Source organism: Bidens hawaiensis, unplaced genomic scaffold (assembly GCF_021521415.1).
Source record: "Bidens hawaiensis isolate Kalapana, Puna unplaced genomic scaffold, B.hawaiensis_p1.1 tig00040815_1, whole genome shotgun sequence".
Taxonomy (NCBI): Eukaryota; Viridiplantae; Streptophyta; class Magnoliopsida; order Asterales; family Asteraceae; genus Bidens; species Bidens hawaiensis.
The window spans coordinates 11,980-29,939 of record NW_027497227.1 but is presented as its reverse complement, the minus strand read 5'-3'; the positions used below and the strand labels follow the sequence as shown (position 1 = coordinate 29,939).

The following is a 17,960-nucleotide window of genomic DNA, read 5'->3' as shown; positions in this document are numbered from 1 at the left end:
TGGTTAATGAAATTATGAAAATATCTTCGTTTGGAGTTTTGAATGGAGGATAGAAATGGTTTGTTTTTCAAAGCTGAATATGTATTTATCTTATAGTTGTTATGATATCATCAAATAAATCAATGGCAAAAGTTGTTAAAATTATAAATTATAAAGAGAATTTGCTAAATGATTCAATTTTAATTGTAGAGTGAGAATCCAAAATTGATTTAAAGTTTAAAATTATTTTATTAAAGTTCTAGTGAAAACAATCTGAGCTGACACATTTGAAATTTGTGTTGATGGATTCCAAGATCTAATAATGTTATGACACATGTCTGAGTAAGATAAAATTCACACAAAAACCGTAGGACCCATTAAAATTGTTACGAAAACCGTCTGGATCATAATAGTGTAGGGAGATGGGTTTTTAATAAAATATTATTATATTTAATTTAGCTCATATATAGTTTTTCTTTTATAACTTTTAAAATATAAAGTTTTATAAAATTTCGAATATACCATTGAGACGAGCTTATTTTTATCTACATGCCGATATAAATTTTACTCAAAACCGACTCGGATCAAATTTATGTCGAAGCGTTCAACAAAAGTTGACCGACTCGGTTTTGAATAAAATTTATATTGGTGCGTAAATAAAAATAAGTTTGTCTCAATGGTGTATTCAAAATTTTATAAAACTTTATATTTTAAAATTTATAAAAGAAACATTAAATATGAGTAAAATTAATTATAATAATTAAATATTAAGAACAAACAAAATTTCGGATTCCTAGAAAAAAATAGGGATGGCAATGAAACCCGAACCCGACATAAATGGGACGGGTAATACCCAATTTTGTAAAAGTAGGTTTCCAAGGCCGAGTACCCGCTACAAGGTGTAGCACCGAGGAGAGTTTCTTCAACTCCGCCTAGTTACTAAGAATTGACTAAATGCGGTCAACCTCAGCCAAAATTACATCTAATCGGTCAACTTGGGCCGATTTTGACTTTAAGAATAAAATATAATTCATATTTCTATAATATTAAAAAAACATCTCACTTTTCTAAGTTAATGATTAGCAAATTTTAGAATGATTTAGTATTTAAAAATGTGTTTCTCTTATTTATATTGATATTCACCTATTTTGTTATAAATATTAGTATACTTTTAATATTTGACATATATATAATATTCAAAAATTAATTTTCTTTATATTTACCAATTCCGAGTACTCCCCGAGTAGGTCCGCCTAGCGACTTTTGCAACCATGGTAATACCCGACCCGTTAGGGTTTGGGAATAGTTTTGAAATTTTTTGCGGGTTTGGGATTTCTAATATACCTGATTACCCTTCCCGATTACCCGATAACATAGACCCATTTACCCGATTATATACCCAATGTACCCGATATAGCTTATTATATTATACATATACTGTATTCCAAATATATTATTTGTCGAAACTTGTTTATGTCAATTTCTTGAGATATTTTACCTTTTTGGTAACCATCTTTGTAATCGATTGGTTATATTTTGTCAAAACCCCGATAGAAACACGATGGGTTTTGAGCCGGGTATACCCAACGAGTATTTTGTCAAAACCCGATGGGTTTGGGACAACCCGAAACCTGACGGGTAATTACCCGATTAAAACCCGACGGGTTTGGGATGGACTTTTATATCCTGGTATGGGTTTGGGAATACCTAAACCCGACCCAAACCCAACCCATTGCCATCCCTAGAAAAAAGATAGATTTCAAAAGGATGGATTATTTTCAATAGTCGTCAGATCCGATGGTTTTCATCTAAAAGTTTTTTGAAGATGAATTTGGTTCAAAACTCGCCAGCCAAGACGGATTTCGTTCAAGAATTGTCCCCGTCGACAATTTTAAAAGGACAATTATAGAATCTACAAAAAAAAATGACTATTTTAAGAATCTCTCTTATTAAATGGACTACTTTGAAATTTTCTCTAAAATATATCCAAATTAAAGGTGAAAGTTGGAAAATGCTTGTGATAAGAGTTAACACTATTTCCAAATTTCAAACTAATCAAACTAGCTCATCAGAATTAAGGCACATATCATAGTAATTAATCATATGGGTTTGGATATGGTAGAAATCATCTATTGTGTGAAAATAGTAAGAAACAATTCTGGCCATATATATATTTAGATCCAACGTATTAGATTGTGTGAAATAGTACGATGTTTGTTTCTACTGTTTAGATGTTTCTAAATGGGCAAAAAGGTAAACTTCGGGGTTTTTAAAAAAGGAGAATTGCTTAATGTGAGGCTGGTCATTCGTTTTCAACGATGAAGTTCCCCACAATACTCTGACTAACAAATTGAAGATAAAAATGAGGCGATTGAAGATTATAGATGGTCTTACAACTAGTAAGTATCTCATATTTGTGTTAATTAGAATGATTTGAGTTAAAAAAAACCCTAATTCTTTTTTGCCCTGGTTTTGTTATCGGGTCTTTTTACGGTTAAATCCGAAATCCGCGCCCATACATGTGAAAATCCCCTTGGATTTGTGGATTATTAACAAAAATCATTGTTGAATTGCAAAAATTTCTTATGTTAATGCAGTAAGCAGTTCGCATGTTTAATTTTTTCTCTAGGTGTTGCCAACGACGATGGTTTCAATGTCACTATCCTCGAATATAGCAATTTGTGTTGGTGTTAGTCCTAATAATATATGTGTTGCTGTTAATAAGAGATATGCTAAAATTATATTGGTTTCATATGTGTTTTCTAAGCATCTAGGAACCTGTTGTTGGTTGTTTAAGAACGTGTTGTTAACTGGTGTTGGTATTTAATAGTTATGGTGTGTTGTTATGTTGGTGTTGGTATTAACTAGTTATGTTGTGTTAGTTGCATGTATTCTTTAGGATTTAGGAACCTGCTATTGGTTGTTATGATGTGTTGGTTTTTAAAGTATGTGTTGCTAAAGTGATATTGTTAGTTAAAATTTTTGTACTTGGTGTAAGTAAGTTAACGGCTGTCATGTTGGTATATTAGGTGTCTTTAGTTTGTGATTTCATCCACTGTTATATGTATGTGTTGTTATTGTGATTAATGTTTAGTTTCATATCATATGTGCTGGAATCATGTTGATATTGTCTTGGTGTTAGCAATATAAATGTGGAGAGTGTGCCGGTTCTGTAAGTGTTGGTTGTTAATTAGAGATTATGCTGTTATCATGTCGGTTTCTGACTCTGATTTCCTATTTTTGTAGCAATCAGGAGTTAATCAATAAGCAAACGCAGCTTCAAATCCAATTGACTTAGTAAGCGAACCAACAGGTATTTACTTAGTTGTGTTATTTAATAGAAAAACTTTTTTTAAGTAGAACATGTTTTTGATAACATATCATTTTTGTGGTTTTGTAGTTGGCAAAGTGGGAACATATAATTGTGTAACAAAAACGAAGGGCGCCAATTATTAATGTTGGATCGATACGACGACTCCGAAGCCACGAAAAAGAAGACTAGAAATGTCAACTTAACGATCTGAGATTGAAATATCATTCTAAAATATTGTTAGCCGATGATAACATTTTGAAGGATTACGTGATCAAAGAAGTTCGTGAAATACTATGATGGACGATGTTGTTTAAGAAAAGTGGAAGGAAGGTGTGTTCGATAGGCTGGTGTCACATGCGTTCTATTGGATTGCTTATTTTTTGTTATTTTTCTTTTTTTTGCAAAAGTTTATTAATATTTGTATTGGGTATTGTTTAAGAGTATTGGGATTTTTTTGTTTTGGTGAATCTTACAAACGTTAGAAGTTAAAAACAACACATTATTATGTTATATGATTGTTAATGTTAAATCGTTTTTGTTAATTTTGGCTGTGTGTTTACCAAAAGACCACTTTGTTAATCACAATAGGATATGCAAACCGCACTGGATATATCTTGACAACAAGTAAGGCATTAAAGTTAAATCTTCAAACTTATTAGATGAAAGAGTAAACCAACCAATAAACAAAATCTGGTAAATTTCATAAAACAAATTCCCACATAAAATGTAAAAATTATACAATGTAATGAACTAAGTAAATGTAAAAATTCAATATTTCCCAATTATCTACACATCTAATATACAACAAACCAATTACCAAATGGTTGAGACTGTGTTGGGTGGCAAACTGTTGGTGTGTTATTAAACGACTTTGTTGTTGTGGTATAAGTGGTTGGGTCGTGTTGCGTGGGACTGTGTTGGTTGCAAAGTAAGCCTCAATATATTTAGGTTAGTGTTGGTGTATTAGTAAAAGGTTGTGAGGCGCTGGTTTTGTTGTGTTGCTACTTGCTAGTCTATTTGTGTCTGCCTTTGCTGCACCAGGTTGTGTTGTTGGTATTTGTGTCTGCATTTGGCTTTGCTGGTATTTTTTTTATGTATGTGGTGCTGGTTTTGCTGTTAGCATAAGTTTATTGGTAGGTGTGATATGTTGTTAGTAACGTATTTGCTAAGTTGCGTGGAATTTATAAGTGGTCGGGTGAGTGTTATGATGGGCTTGTAATTTGTGTGATTTAAGATATATTGACGAGCATTTGATGTTGTAACTTATGGTGCTTGATTATAGGAATTAAATAGATCATGTTTTACAATATTGCCCTTTCTTATTTAATTATTAATTTTCATTTGCTCTATTTTGATTGGTTATTACATTTCTCACCAAAATAACACTTTCTATTTGATCCTTATGAACATCAATATTGACACCAAATACTATATCTTAAATGAATCGATAGCTTTAACAACTAGTTCAGGTTAAACCAAATAGCCTGATTAGGACATTTTGACCCTACTTAACCCAACCTTAATTAGCTGAATTTGGTTTGGGGCGGGTTAATCGGGTTCAGGCAGTTTGAACACCCCTAGGTATAAATACATAATACATAGGTGTTTAATTGTAGTTAGTGATACCATTACTCTAATCTTGACCAAGGCAAGAACATGATTCAAAGGTGCGTCTTCGGTCATAATTGTATTGCACTAGTCAATAAACAATACAATAAATCGGTGAAGAAGGCCTCGATTCAACACTTGAGCTCAAGCTAGTTTATTAAACGAGCTACAATTTAGGCTGCGCATTATTTATAATCATTTATTCAAACATGTAAATGTACTTCACCGTTTCGAACCCAAAACTAAGCCACCACTTCCCTGATAGATTACAATACGAAGAATGCAGTCGACCTTACATGACATAAAGTGTGAACGCAAATTCACTAGCCGAAGTTGATCCCTTGGGCAAGTGGTAGCTCGTTCCCATAGTTGATCGTACTGAAATAAAAATATAACTTTTGTAATCATATTTGACACAAATTATTTATAGAAAATAAAAAACTTTAAAGAAGACAAAACACAGTGCGGGTCAACCCGGCCCGTTTGACCCGTACAAAAAATTTACTAACTTTTTCACCTCCTATCACAAAAGACATAAGTATATAGTGAAACTTACCAAGTTGTCCGCCTCATATACTGTTTCCACGAGTCGCTTCCTGCCTCACGGCCACCACCTGTACCCTTTTCCCCACCGAAAGCCCCGCCAATCTCAGCACCATTGGTTGGTATATTGGCATTAACAATGCCACAATCACTTCCTTGAGGTCTGCCATAAAAAGAATACCCTGTTAGAATCATGAACTGATTCACTACGTATAAATATAATAAGATATTGTCACTCACCCGATCCATTTAAAGATAACCTCTGGCAAGCGGGTGAATATAGAACTAGACAGTCCTTGAGGTACTGAGTTGTTTATTTCAACGGCTTCTTCAAACGTCTGTACAACATGTAGAATATGAAACATATGATTGCATTCATAGGTAAACTGCAACAAAAACTGACCTTGAATTTTAGGACATATAGGACAGGACCAAAGAGTTCTTCTTTCACAACATCGGCACTCGGTGAGATTTCAACTATTGTGGGTTGTACAAAGTTTCCTTCAGATTCTATAATTGAACCACCCGTGAGGATTTTCCCTCCCTGTAAAAGAGTCAAAAGAATAAATTTTAGCGGGTTCAAACGAGTCAGGTCAGGTTGATCTGAAAACATTTTGTCCTTTACTATAATATCATTAGAAATGGATATATTAAATATGTCACATAAAGCAATTTAGAAGGTCGCAAACAATAAACTAGGTCATGGATGACTTTTAACCGGTTTGACCCGTTTCCATTTTAGTTAAATAAAATAGTATATAGAATTGCAGAAACTATTATGATAAAATAATGATACACTTTATTACATAAAGCCATGGATGACTTTTAACAGGTTTAACCTGTTCTCAATTTGGTTTAGAGAGTTAATTTCACTTGAAAGCAATAATTTATAACCCATATTGACCTGCTTTCACATAAATTTGTTGAAACGGTCTCTTCTAATACCCGACACTGCAAACGTCTCAAAATTTAGGCATACCTGAGATTTTATAACTTTAATTCCCTTTTCAAAATTCTCCCTTGATGCTTGAGTGTGCAATGGTCCAAGCAATGTACCTTTCTCTAAAGGATCCCCAATCTTGACTTGTTTATATGCTTTCAGTAATTGACCAACAACAGAGTCATAAATCTTTTCATGCACAAGCTTCATTAAAATAATACATCGTTAGCATTAAAGAACATCCTTCTGTAAACAATGCATAAAAAGTTTAAATTTGTAGAAATTGTTTAATAGTTGACTTAACCAGTCTACGACATGTTGTGCAGCGTTGACCAGCTGTACCAACAGCAGCAAACAAGACGGACCGAACAGCAAGCTTAATGTCGGCATCATCCATGACTATTAAAGCATTGTTACCACTTAATTCAAGCAGGCATTTACCAAACCTTTGGCTCACTGTCTGTTGAACCATGAGACCTACCTGCAGCTTGCCACGTGTCGCATGTCAGACAATAGCAATGTCTAGACTCTAGAATTCTAGAAATAAATACCAGCATTCATACATATTGTCTGACAGATACACTCAACATGCATATAGGAAAAATGTGTATGCTGTTGGATTATAATCGTGATATTGAATTGACAATGGATGACAATTGAATTGAATAAACAGGTGATTAAGTTACTACCTTCGAACTTCCAGTGAAGGAAACAAGGGGTATACGGGTATCTTTTGCTATAGCTTGACCGATTTCAGCACCCCCACAAAATGAAGTGAAAATAGCAGCTGGTAAATTGTTTTTCACTAGCACTTCTCCAATTAACTTGGTCATTGCTATTGTTATTAAAGGTGTAGTTGGAGCACCTTTCCTGCAGTCATATTGTGTAATGAAATTAAAACAATCAATAATCGACAAATTGTCTTGCTTAAAGAGAAAGAAGAATAAATTATAAGATAAAAATGTCAATTTGTCATGATTGTCACTTTGCACCTAACTTACACGATTAATCACTCTCTTCAAGGTTTTCAATGACAAAAAATGGCATGTTTCAGCCTCCCAATCTTATCAGTATTTATATTAGATAAAAGACCTAGGTGATTATTGATGAGAATGATACAAGGTAATTTATGGTGAATACTTACCAAACAACACAATTCCCGCATGCTAGAGCAATGCATGCATTCCATCCTACACAAAAGCAATTAATATTTAGCATATATTAAAAGGTAAAATTCCATTGTTCAATTGTATATTTAGTTATATCAGCAAATAAGATGTCTAAATTAATATATTAGTAAGGGCTATAATGCTAACCAAGAACAGCACAGGGAAAATTAAAGGCTGTGATGACACCGACTACTCCAAGGGGATTCCACATCTATACATAGTTGATAATAAAGAAACGTAAAGAATGGATACGGATCTAGTAAATTAAAATAATTAGACGCACCTCGAGCATCATATGATTTGGACTTGTCAAAAACCAACCAGGATTATTTAAAAAAAGAATTAAACAAGACAAAGTTTTCTGAGGTTGTATTTAAAGTAACTATGTATGGGTCACTTTTAGGATACAAAAATTTGTATAACATAGTATATCAGTTTACGAGATTGTTAATGTTTAACTACACTTTATGTGACCTTCAAGTGGTTTGACTGATTCAGCTTGTTGCACTTCGAACCAAGTTTCAACTCAATGGAGATGTAATAGAATTCAAATCAAAAGATGTAATGTTTCTTTATTTCTAAATAACTGAAAGGAGCTAGAAATAGGGCTTACGCTCAGAGGGTATGACTGATCCATTTAATTGCCTGCTTAACCCCACTGGAAAATCGCACATATCAATAACTTCCTGCCATTAACAAAAAAGCGAATTATAATTAGCTTTCTTAAGTCTAAGTTTGAGCATAATGCTTCATAGGCGTAGAAAAATCATCCTCGGAGCAGTTCCACAGATGCAAAGAAGATTATATATTTGATGCCTATATGATTAATTGATGTTGAATATTTGAAAAAAGGTAAAGACACATACTTGAACTTCCCCTATTCCTTCTGGAAGAATTTTTCCCATTTCAAGTGATAAAAGCCGACCAAGGTACTCGAGCTTGGCTCTCAATGCATCACCAATCTGTCTAACAATCTCACCTCGTTTTGGTGCAGGAAGCTAAGGGAAAAAATACATAACAATTACACAACGGTAAAAGAGATTATGGACCACTCTATTGTACTCATTCTGAAACCATAACAGTAAGCTAACTGAATTGATATGAGAACTATTACTTGCATCCAAATATTTGAGGCTTTAAAACAAGCCTGCATGCCCTCCTCATAATCTAGTAAAGAAGCTTCTACAACTTCAGCAATGGGCTGGATCAGCAAGATAGCAAACAATTACTTTCTTAAAACTTGTGTTGACTGATACAGCCAATATATAATCTTGGTGTATACTTGTCACTTGTAAGATTAGAGTTCAAAAGAAAACTCAGAAATGGAGTTGACTGGTTTCAGATTTCTGTTGATTTCGCTTCAATATTATTCAGCTTCATAAAATTCTTCTAATACATCCTACATTGACCAATTTCATGGCCAGATAGAATTTACATATAGGAAAAGAACCTCAAATGATCCGCAGCAAGATGTTCTCATTTTAATTGCAAATATTCAGTTAAGATGGAGATCAATCAGGCGGCTAAGTAGCGCAAACAAGCCGAGCTGCTCATGACTCGAGATCGCATCGATAAAAAGCTCGAAACGAGCCTTGCATGGGAAGCTCGTATAGTTTTACCTCTTTCGGACTTCTAAGTACTAGTTTCACACTACAAGGTCACGCTCAGGCCGAGCTTCACTCGCTTAAGGTACTACACGAACTCGAGCCGAGCTTAAGCTCGTTTTAATTTTTCTCAAAATACATAAAATTAACAAAAAAAACATATATAAATTACTTAATAAATAACAAACAAGCCAGGTCCGAGTTTGAAAAAACGAAGCACAGGCAGAGCTTTAGTCATTCAAAACGAGCCGAGAGCTCGACTGTACCTCTAAACTCAAGTAATTAGTAATAAACCGTAGAGGAAAATCACCAAAGGTTTAATTAATAACCCTAACTCTAGGTTCCAGATTCAATTAGATCAAAAACAACTTACAAATTACAATAACTTCAAAATCGAACTAACTCAACCTAAAAATCAATACACAATAGCAATCAAACTAGTGAACTACCTTATTATTAGCAGGATTAACCGACGAGACAACAGAACCGCTTCCTTTCCAGTAACCGTCAACAAATCCACCGGAGTTTCGAGGCGCAATGCCGATCTCCGTCAAAAACTCATACTCCTTAGCAAAACTCATATCTGCACCAAACAGTCTGTAAGTTATCTACACTAACATAATCAATCAAATGTATAGTAAACTGAAATTGGTGATATATCCGTTGCAATTTGAGATCAGTGTTGAGAGTTACTTGTAACGGCAATGGTAGATATTATTATTTTTGTTGTTATTGTTATTGATTGTAACGGATTGGCGTTAGAATGTTATGTTAGATATAATACGTGTTACTGGAAAAGACTGACACGATAATAATAAAGATGGTGAGGAAGCCATGTCATGACGTGGATGGATGAAGATGAGTGATGATGTGATGACGCATGTCACGTTGGCTAGTCGCTACTGGTTACTTTACAAGAGTACCACGTTTATAGAAGAAAAGTGTCAATACGACACAAAAGGATTTTTTTCTTTTCTTTTTTTTTTCTTCTAGCAATAAAAGGTGTGTGAACTTTATATAGTTTTTTGATAGTGATGGAATTAGAAAACTAGTAGATGCCACGGCACGTTGCGCCGTGACGAGTGTGGTATTTGCTAATTTACTTAAGTTACGGATGTGCATTAGAGTTGCGGTCGTCACATATTTTTTACATAATACATGGGTCGTTGTAGGGATTTATATAGGCGAATTGGATTTTAATAATCCCAACTTAATGAAGTTGGCCGATAATAATCCCAACTTGAAAAATAGCTGTCATCGGTCCCAACTTTCACACAACTTGTTTTCATTGGATCTCTGTTAAAAAAAACTTAACGACATTATGTTTTTCCTAAATTTCAAATTGGTGTTTTAGGGCTTTCGATCGGAATGAGGATACGAATCAATTGATGTAAAACTAACTTAGAAACGGTGCTCCAAAACAGCTTGATTTTTGTTAATTAAAAGTTTACACAACGGAATTGAAGCATCCTTTAATCGTTTGAACCACCGATTTGAGATAAGTTTTATATATATCGACTCGTATCCTCATTCCGAACGAAAGCCCTAAAACATTAATTTGAAATTTGAAAAAAACTTAACGCTATTAAGTTCTTTTAATGGGGGGTCCAATGAAAACAAACAGTGGGAAAGTTGGGACCGGTGACAGCTATTTTTTAAGTTGGGATTATTATCCGTCAACTGCATTAAGTTGGGATTATTAAAATCCAATTTGCCATTTATATATACATATTTACATCTTGCGCATACAAAAGATTATGGCTTCTTGTTGATGATTGTTCCAAAAGTGGCTGCATCTTCGTGTCTTGCACAACTGTTCTTTTCTGATGGGGATGACAAAAGCTTGCTTTTTTAATCCGCATTGCGGGTCATCTGTTTTCTGCGGGTTGCTAGTATGGGTACCTAGACCTCTTTCTCGGTCATACCTGTAATTGTGTTTACCGCAATCAGCCAGTCACTTTATAGACTCTTTGTACGCTGTTTTGAATTTATATACCTGGTATGTCATATTCCATACATTTTGCGGTTGTGTGTTGGGCACTGTGGATAGAACCATTTGCGATTTGCTGCCTGTTGCTTCGTGTATGAGTGTTTTCTTTCTCCTGTCAAAAGTGTATGTTAAGAGAACTGATTATGGATTTATATACAACTAAGAGATGGTGTATATATGAGTCTTTGACCCCATTTTGAAAATATATGATCTATATTTCTTGTACCTCGTGTTATGAAAAAAGATGGTAGAAATTTTTATGGTAGATTAGAATCTAATTCATACAAATGGTAGATATATACTTTAGGAAATACGAATATACACAGATAAGTAAATAATTTATTATTTGTAGGTTCCAACAATAAAAACTGTTTTTTTGCTATGTAACGTTTTATCACAGCCATGCAATTTGTGTCCATCAGAACCTGTTTAAGCTATTTTAAGAACCTAATTAAAAAGAACACTCAAAACTATATCGGTGCATTGTGCATAGACCCTCTCCGGCTCATATATTGCATAAATGTGTGAAGCTCATGCTAACTGTTAAAAAACCTTTATTCAACTCAACTTCAATATCAAATTACAAGACAAAGAAACAATCAAGAACTAAATTCTGTACACAATCAAATCTTCAAAGAACAATACATACCAATCTTCTCAATATAACTACCAGTTTCACGATCACACAACGGTAAACCCTAAGAGATTTAGGATTCACAACCTGAATGAAGAACTTAGATGCAGAGAGATAGATATGATCGATAAAATGTAAAAATATGAGATCTGCGTTCAAACTCCAGACGAAGCCTTCTTTTTATATTCTGTCAACAGCATTGACGAATTTATATTTACAGCCCTTCATCTTCTAATAAACCGCTGCAGCTATCCCCAGCTTCCTAAATGTCAGCTATAGCCCTCCTACTTCCACTTTGACAGCTTCAGCCCTTATAGTTTGTATTACCTCAAACACAAATAAAACCAAAAATAAAAATCCATACAAAATATCTAAAAGAACCGTACCTTTTGAACACTAACATTTTTTGGAAGAAGAACCTGTACATAATGTTTATGTTTTTTATTGTTTAAATGTGTTGCATGTGTTTTGAAAATAGGTACTTATTAGGAAGTCTAAGAAAATGGCCTTTCATAAATCCTAGAAGAACATTTGACTATAACTATTTTGCACCAAAAATGTGCTCACTTTTTTGGTAAACTGTGGGTGTTGGTACAGACGGATCAAACGAACAAACGAACACTATATATTGGGATGACAACCCGCGACTCTTTTCATATAACCAAACGAACTTAACAAACGAACTTAACGAACATAACAAACTTACATGGAGAAGAGACTTCTTGACTCTCTCACATAAAACTAATAATCTATACCCTATTTATAAACCTACTAAACTTGTTCTCTAAGCCAAACCTAACTTGGTGAACAATGCAAACTTATTCTAGAATATTCCATATTAAAATAAACTTACAAAACAAACCCTCAACTTTATTAATAATTCAAGATTATTCTTCATTCACCCCCTTAATCTTAAATTGGTCTTCTTCTTACTCTTGTACCACCAGGGTCTTGAATTCCCAAAAACACTCTTAACTCTTCAATTTTAATCATTGGTTCATCTTTACCCTTTCTTTTCAGTTGTTTGCAACAAACCTGTTTTACAAGTTTTTCACGCTCATCGTTCAAACCATCCACATTGATCTCATATACAACTTCACTCTCCACGTTCTTCTTTCTCACTTTTCTTTTCATTCTTCGCTCATCAACACTTGCAGATGGGTTATTCATTCTTTCTTTATCGGACCCTTTTAGGCTTCTCATTCTGACAATTCTTCTGAACCATTCATTCCGTTTTGGCTTTTCATCAAGAAATGCTCGATTGTTGACTTTCACACGCACTTCTAAATCTGCACTCTTGTTAGCTGCATCATTCCTTTCATTCAATTCCGTAACCTTTCTCTCATCATCACGATTAGTAGAAAATTTCTTGCTTCGTTTCTTCTCACTTATCTTAACAGTTTTCTTATCTTCAAGTTTGTTTGAGTCAGAAAAACGTACCTGAAGATTCACAATCTTCTCTTCTTCTCTCGAATAAATTCTTTCTTTTTCTTCATTCAACCTTTCTTTTTCTTCACAATCTAAAACAGCTTGCAAAGCTTTTTCAATCTCTGCAGCTTCATGCGCTTCTTTCTTACGTGTTTGTTCTTTTTGAACAATCGCCATCCAATCTTTCTTTCTCAACGATCTCATCTAATCTTTCTTTCTCGACGGCTTCTTGAGCTGCTTTTTCATATTCTTCCTTTCTTACATAATCAATTCCAAGAAATTGAATCTTCAAAGCATGCCATACTTCCTTAGCATTCATGAGTATGCCAACTTGTACCAAGATGTCTTCTGGTAGGGTTTGACATATGAACCCCAACGCGGTATACATCTTCCTTTCATCTACAGTTACGCCAACTGTAGGTTCAACAACTTCCCAAAAGCCATATTCTTTCATAAATCCCTCCATCTTGGTCGACCATACTTTGTAGTTCGATTTCGTCAATACTGGAAGTCCCCCACTCACCATCTTGTCTTTCCTATCTTTACTTTTTGTATGCTATTGTAGTTGGAATTGATTCCCGATCCCGAAACCAATCTCCAATAATAATCAATCACTACAAACTTTTCTTTTCTTTATTTTACTTTCTTACTTGATTTAAATTATCAAGAACAACATTCTTGATTACTCAAAAACAATGTTGCTAAACACGAACTTGCTTTAAAATATGGATTCAAAAACTGAACTTGCAACCTTCTTAGAATTCTTGAAACAAGGTTATGGGTGACGGCCCTTAGTGAGATGCAATGGCAAACTGATGTTTTAATTCCCTAATATTTGTGGTGGTGGCATAACTCTTAAAACAATTCCTCTTTTTTTTTTTCTTCGATGAGGCCACACAAAAGCAAAACAAACTTTCTTTGACTTAAGCTACCTGCTTAGTTGGTTAATTCACCAACTTGGTTGTGTGCTTGTCTCTAAATTAAATCAGCCGTAATTCATTCACCAACTTATTTTATCTACGAACCCAATCTTTTGTGATTTTCGATCTCCCAAAAAATATATATTATTACTTTTTTTAATTCTTGGTTAACGAAAATAATATACGAAACCAACCTTTTCAATTTGTGATGTAGACGAGATGTTGTAACTTGTTACCTCGGAACAAACGATTCTTGCAACCCTTCGAAAGGGAAACCCACGAACTTCTACGAACAACGAGCCTAAGCTCTTTGATACCAATTGTTGGCCCAGGCGCATCAAACAATCAGATCAAACGAACAAACAAACAAACGAACACGATATATTGGGGTGACAACCCGCGACTCTTTTCATATAACCAAACAAACTTAACAAACGAACTTCACGAACATAACAAACTTACATGGAAAAGAGTATTCTTGGCTCACTCACATAAAACTAATAATCTAGACCCTATTTATAAACCTACTAAACTTGTTCTCCAAACCAAACCTAACTTGGTAAACAAGGCAAACTTATTCTAGAATATTCCATATTAAAATAAACTTACAAAACAAACCCTCAATTTTATTAATAATTCAAGATTATTTTTCAGTGGGTCGGATTATTACCTTAGATTGCAAGGCCTTGTGTTGCTTAATTTCAGATATTGTGCTGGTGGCCTGGAGTTATTGCTGTGGTTGATGTGTTTCCTCCAGTGCTGCAGGTTATGGGTGTTGCTTTCCAGCCCTGTAAACACGTATATCAGGGTTAGACGTCTAAATAACAGGCCCTATAATGTTGTGTGTTGCAGCCTTATCCGGCTACAGAACAGCTTCATATCTATGATAGGCAAATATTTTCTGGTAGGGGTCAACTAACCAACCCTCAAGAAACAGAACAATACTCAAAAAATGAGAAGGAGAACCTAATTATATTATCTTGTATTAAATAATATCTAAACAGATACGTCAAACTTGGAAAACGAATCTCAAAATTTAAACCAGACATATTTTTTAACAAAATAGTTAAGACCTCACTAAATCTATTTCCAAGTCTTGAATTTGCATATCCAAAACTGTTTTAAAATTTCCAACCTCAAAATGATGATTATGCTTGTTTCTGTTTGACCTTTCTCATTCAAACAAAAGGAAGAAAAAAAAAAGTTAATGGTTTCTATTTGCTTTGGGTTATAAACTTTGTTTGGGCTTATTTGATTTGAACTTTTAAAATATTATATTCTGTTGAGTTTGTTTATGCTTGAGTCTGTTTCAGTTTAATGGTTCTCGTTCAAACAAAAGAAAAAAAAAAGATTTGTTGTTTTTATTTGCTTCAGGCTACAAATTTGTTTGGGCTTTATTTAATTTTAACTTTTAAATTGTTTGTCCTTTAAACAAATAGGGGTAATGTAAAATAATTTTCAAGAGTAGCGAAACACGAAAACCGACCCAAAAGGGAAAAAAAATTACACTGCCAATGAAAAGTTGAGCAGTAGAGGATGCTGTGACATTCATCAATTTCGGGTCTTGTTTGTATTCGTTTTTGTATTTGTTTATTATGTAAACCGACCCGATTTGTAAACCGAAGCTTATGTTATAATCAAAATGATGGATTTATGTTACGATATTGTTTCACACTTGTTGGGTCTTGAAAACATCCTATTTTTATTTGTATTTTTATTTATTTATTTATTTATTATTCATTTATTTATTTATTTATTTATTTTTGTTTTGTGTTTTTGTCTTGATCCATTTTGCATGAAAACTCGTGTGTCTCACACCCATATTTGACCACCAACATTACCCTATATATACACCACCTTTCCTCTTCATTTTCCCTTGCTACAACTCCAAAAAAAAAAACTCTCTCAAACATCAAAGATTCAAGGTTATCTTCTTAAGTGTTCTTGAAGGATTTTGGTCTTTCATCTTAATTAGTTTATGTAGCCTTGTTAATACTTGTTTATGGTTGTGCAACATATATATAATATACACCCCTTGTTTACCTTTGGTAGTTACTTCTCCGATTCCGGTCAGTGAGGTTTCGGACCCCATAAGGCAAGGCTTCATGGAGGACTTCGTGTCCTTGATATATATACATCTATATAACTTGTTCATACATATTAATCTTGCTTATTTTAGTTTGTTGGTCATGTTTACAAGTTCCATGGTTATGGGTTTTTAAGAGTCTATGCTTCGGTTTAACCGTAAATAGCTCTAAACCGTAAACCAAACTTTGTTACTAGTTTTGTTTGTTTAAATATACTTAGTGTTAGATCTAAGTTTCTAAAATCATTTTTACAAATTCTATGGTTATGGGTTTGTAGAATTTTACCTCGGTCTTAACCCGAAACACGATCCGAACCGAAAACCGAACTTTTGTTTAAAGACTTTATTGTTAACTTTTGGTATTTTTTTATTTGTACATTATTATACAAGTTATTTAGTGTTTGGACATGTGGAAACCATCTATGAACTTGTTGTGAGATGGAAACCGAACTAAACCGATTCTTGCTCGCTTAAGACACATAAGTGTTTTTTTTTAGCCATCAAGACTTGTAAATTTCTTTAAAAATAGTTACAAATTGATTTTTAAATATTTTCTTAAGTACTTGGAAATGTTGGATCCAACTTGATCTCATAACAAAGTTTGGACCGACAAAACCGAACACTCGCTTAACGTGCGTTGTTAGTTCTAAAACAATGGAACTAGATACTTGGTTAAGTCTTATTAAATTTTGTTGAGTTATCTCATAACATTCAATATTTTGGAAAGTTGACTTTGGGTTTGACCAATTATCAAGACCCGAACCGACAACCCGAACACTCGATAAAAGAAACCCGTTTTAGTATCTTTATTCCAAAGGGATTTGCATTCTTGCATTTTACCCACCTTATTACTTAACATAGGTTGAGTAAATATTAAGGTTGGATACTTTAACCCGGTTTCGAGCAAACTTACATTTTTAAAGGGTTATTATTATAAATTCTTAAATAGTCACATTTTAAACCTTGAACTTTAATTATTTACATTTCTCAACATTTATTTTGTTTAAAGACCTTCAAGACAACCTTTCTAAATTCAAGACTTCTTTTCTTTTTAGGCATTGTGCGTTAAACTCGTCGTTCCGACAAATCTTCAAATTATAATCTTTCAAGTTTACCACTTGAAGGTGAGTACTTCATACCCGATTTTCCATCTTTTATTTTGGGGGTGACATTTCATACTTATTCAACAAAATGCTTTATATTTGAATCTTAAACCACAAAAGTAGTTGTATACTTTACCTAAATAATTGCTTGATTTGGTGCTCTATGCTTATATGCCTATGTGTTTATCGCTTTTGGTTGGTGGAACTATAAAATCCTAGACTATTTGGCATCCCCTTATAGCAAGGTGTCGTTAACGTAATGCAATTAACGATAACTATAAAATCCTAGACTATTTGGCATCCCCTTATAGCTAGGTGTCGCTAATGTGTTTAGCGATATCTATTTGTCCAAATTACCACTTTTATTTATCGTTTCGTATGCAAGTTTTGTGGCTATCTTTATTATATACTAATATGATTAAACTTATGAATTGCTCACCGACCTTTGTGTTGACAAACTTTATTTATGAAATGTTGCAGGTTTGCATCTTGGTTGATTTATGATTGTGAAGAAAACGACATCAAAGACCTTAGGATATTAGTAAAAATGAACAATATCAATTTGCCATATTTTGTGATATCTTGTTTATGGTTATTTTATGGATAATTGTTATGTGACATTTTCGATGTTGTGAAATGAAAT

At 33.7% G+C, this 17,960-nt stretch overlaps 1 protein-coding gene across 1 annotated transcript; it reads right to left on the bottom strand.

Annotated features, from left to right (window-relative positions):
- Positions 1-4,977: 4,977 nt before the first annotated feature.
- LOC143592470 (aldehyde dehydrogenase family 7 member B4-like) lies at positions 4,978-9,737 on the bottom strand. The gene is made up of 14 exons (XM_077072380.1): positions 9,606-9,737; positions 8,667-8,753; positions 8,419-8,550; positions 8,162-8,238; positions 7,836-7,857; positions 7,700-7,763; positions 7,528-7,573; positions 7,073-7,253; positions 6,688-6,864; positions 6,423-6,587; positions 5,847-5,987; positions 5,684-5,781; positions 5,457-5,606; positions 4,978-5,278 (listed from the first exon to the last, which is right to left on the bottom strand). The coding sequence occupies exons 1-14, from the start codon at positions 9,735-9,737 to the stop codon at positions 5,224-5,226; spliced, it is 1,527 nt and encodes a 508-aa protein (XP_076928495.1). The 3' UTR covers positions 4,978-5,223.
- Positions 9,738-17,960: the final 8,223 nt, after the last annotated feature.

Coding starts and splice junctions, on each gene's coding strand:
- LOC143592470 (XM_077072380.1), bottom strand. CDS start 9,737: ATGAGTTTTGCTAAGGAGTATGAGTTTTTGACGGAGATCGGCATTGCG. Junction 8,551..8,666: donor CCTCAAATATTTGGATGCAA/GTAATAGTTCTC, acceptor TTTTTCCCTTAG/CTTCCTGCACCAAAACGAGG. Junction 7,254..7,527: donor TGCGGGAATTGTGTTGTTTG/GTAAGTATTCAC, acceptor ATATGACTGCAG/GAAAGGTGCTCCAACTACAC.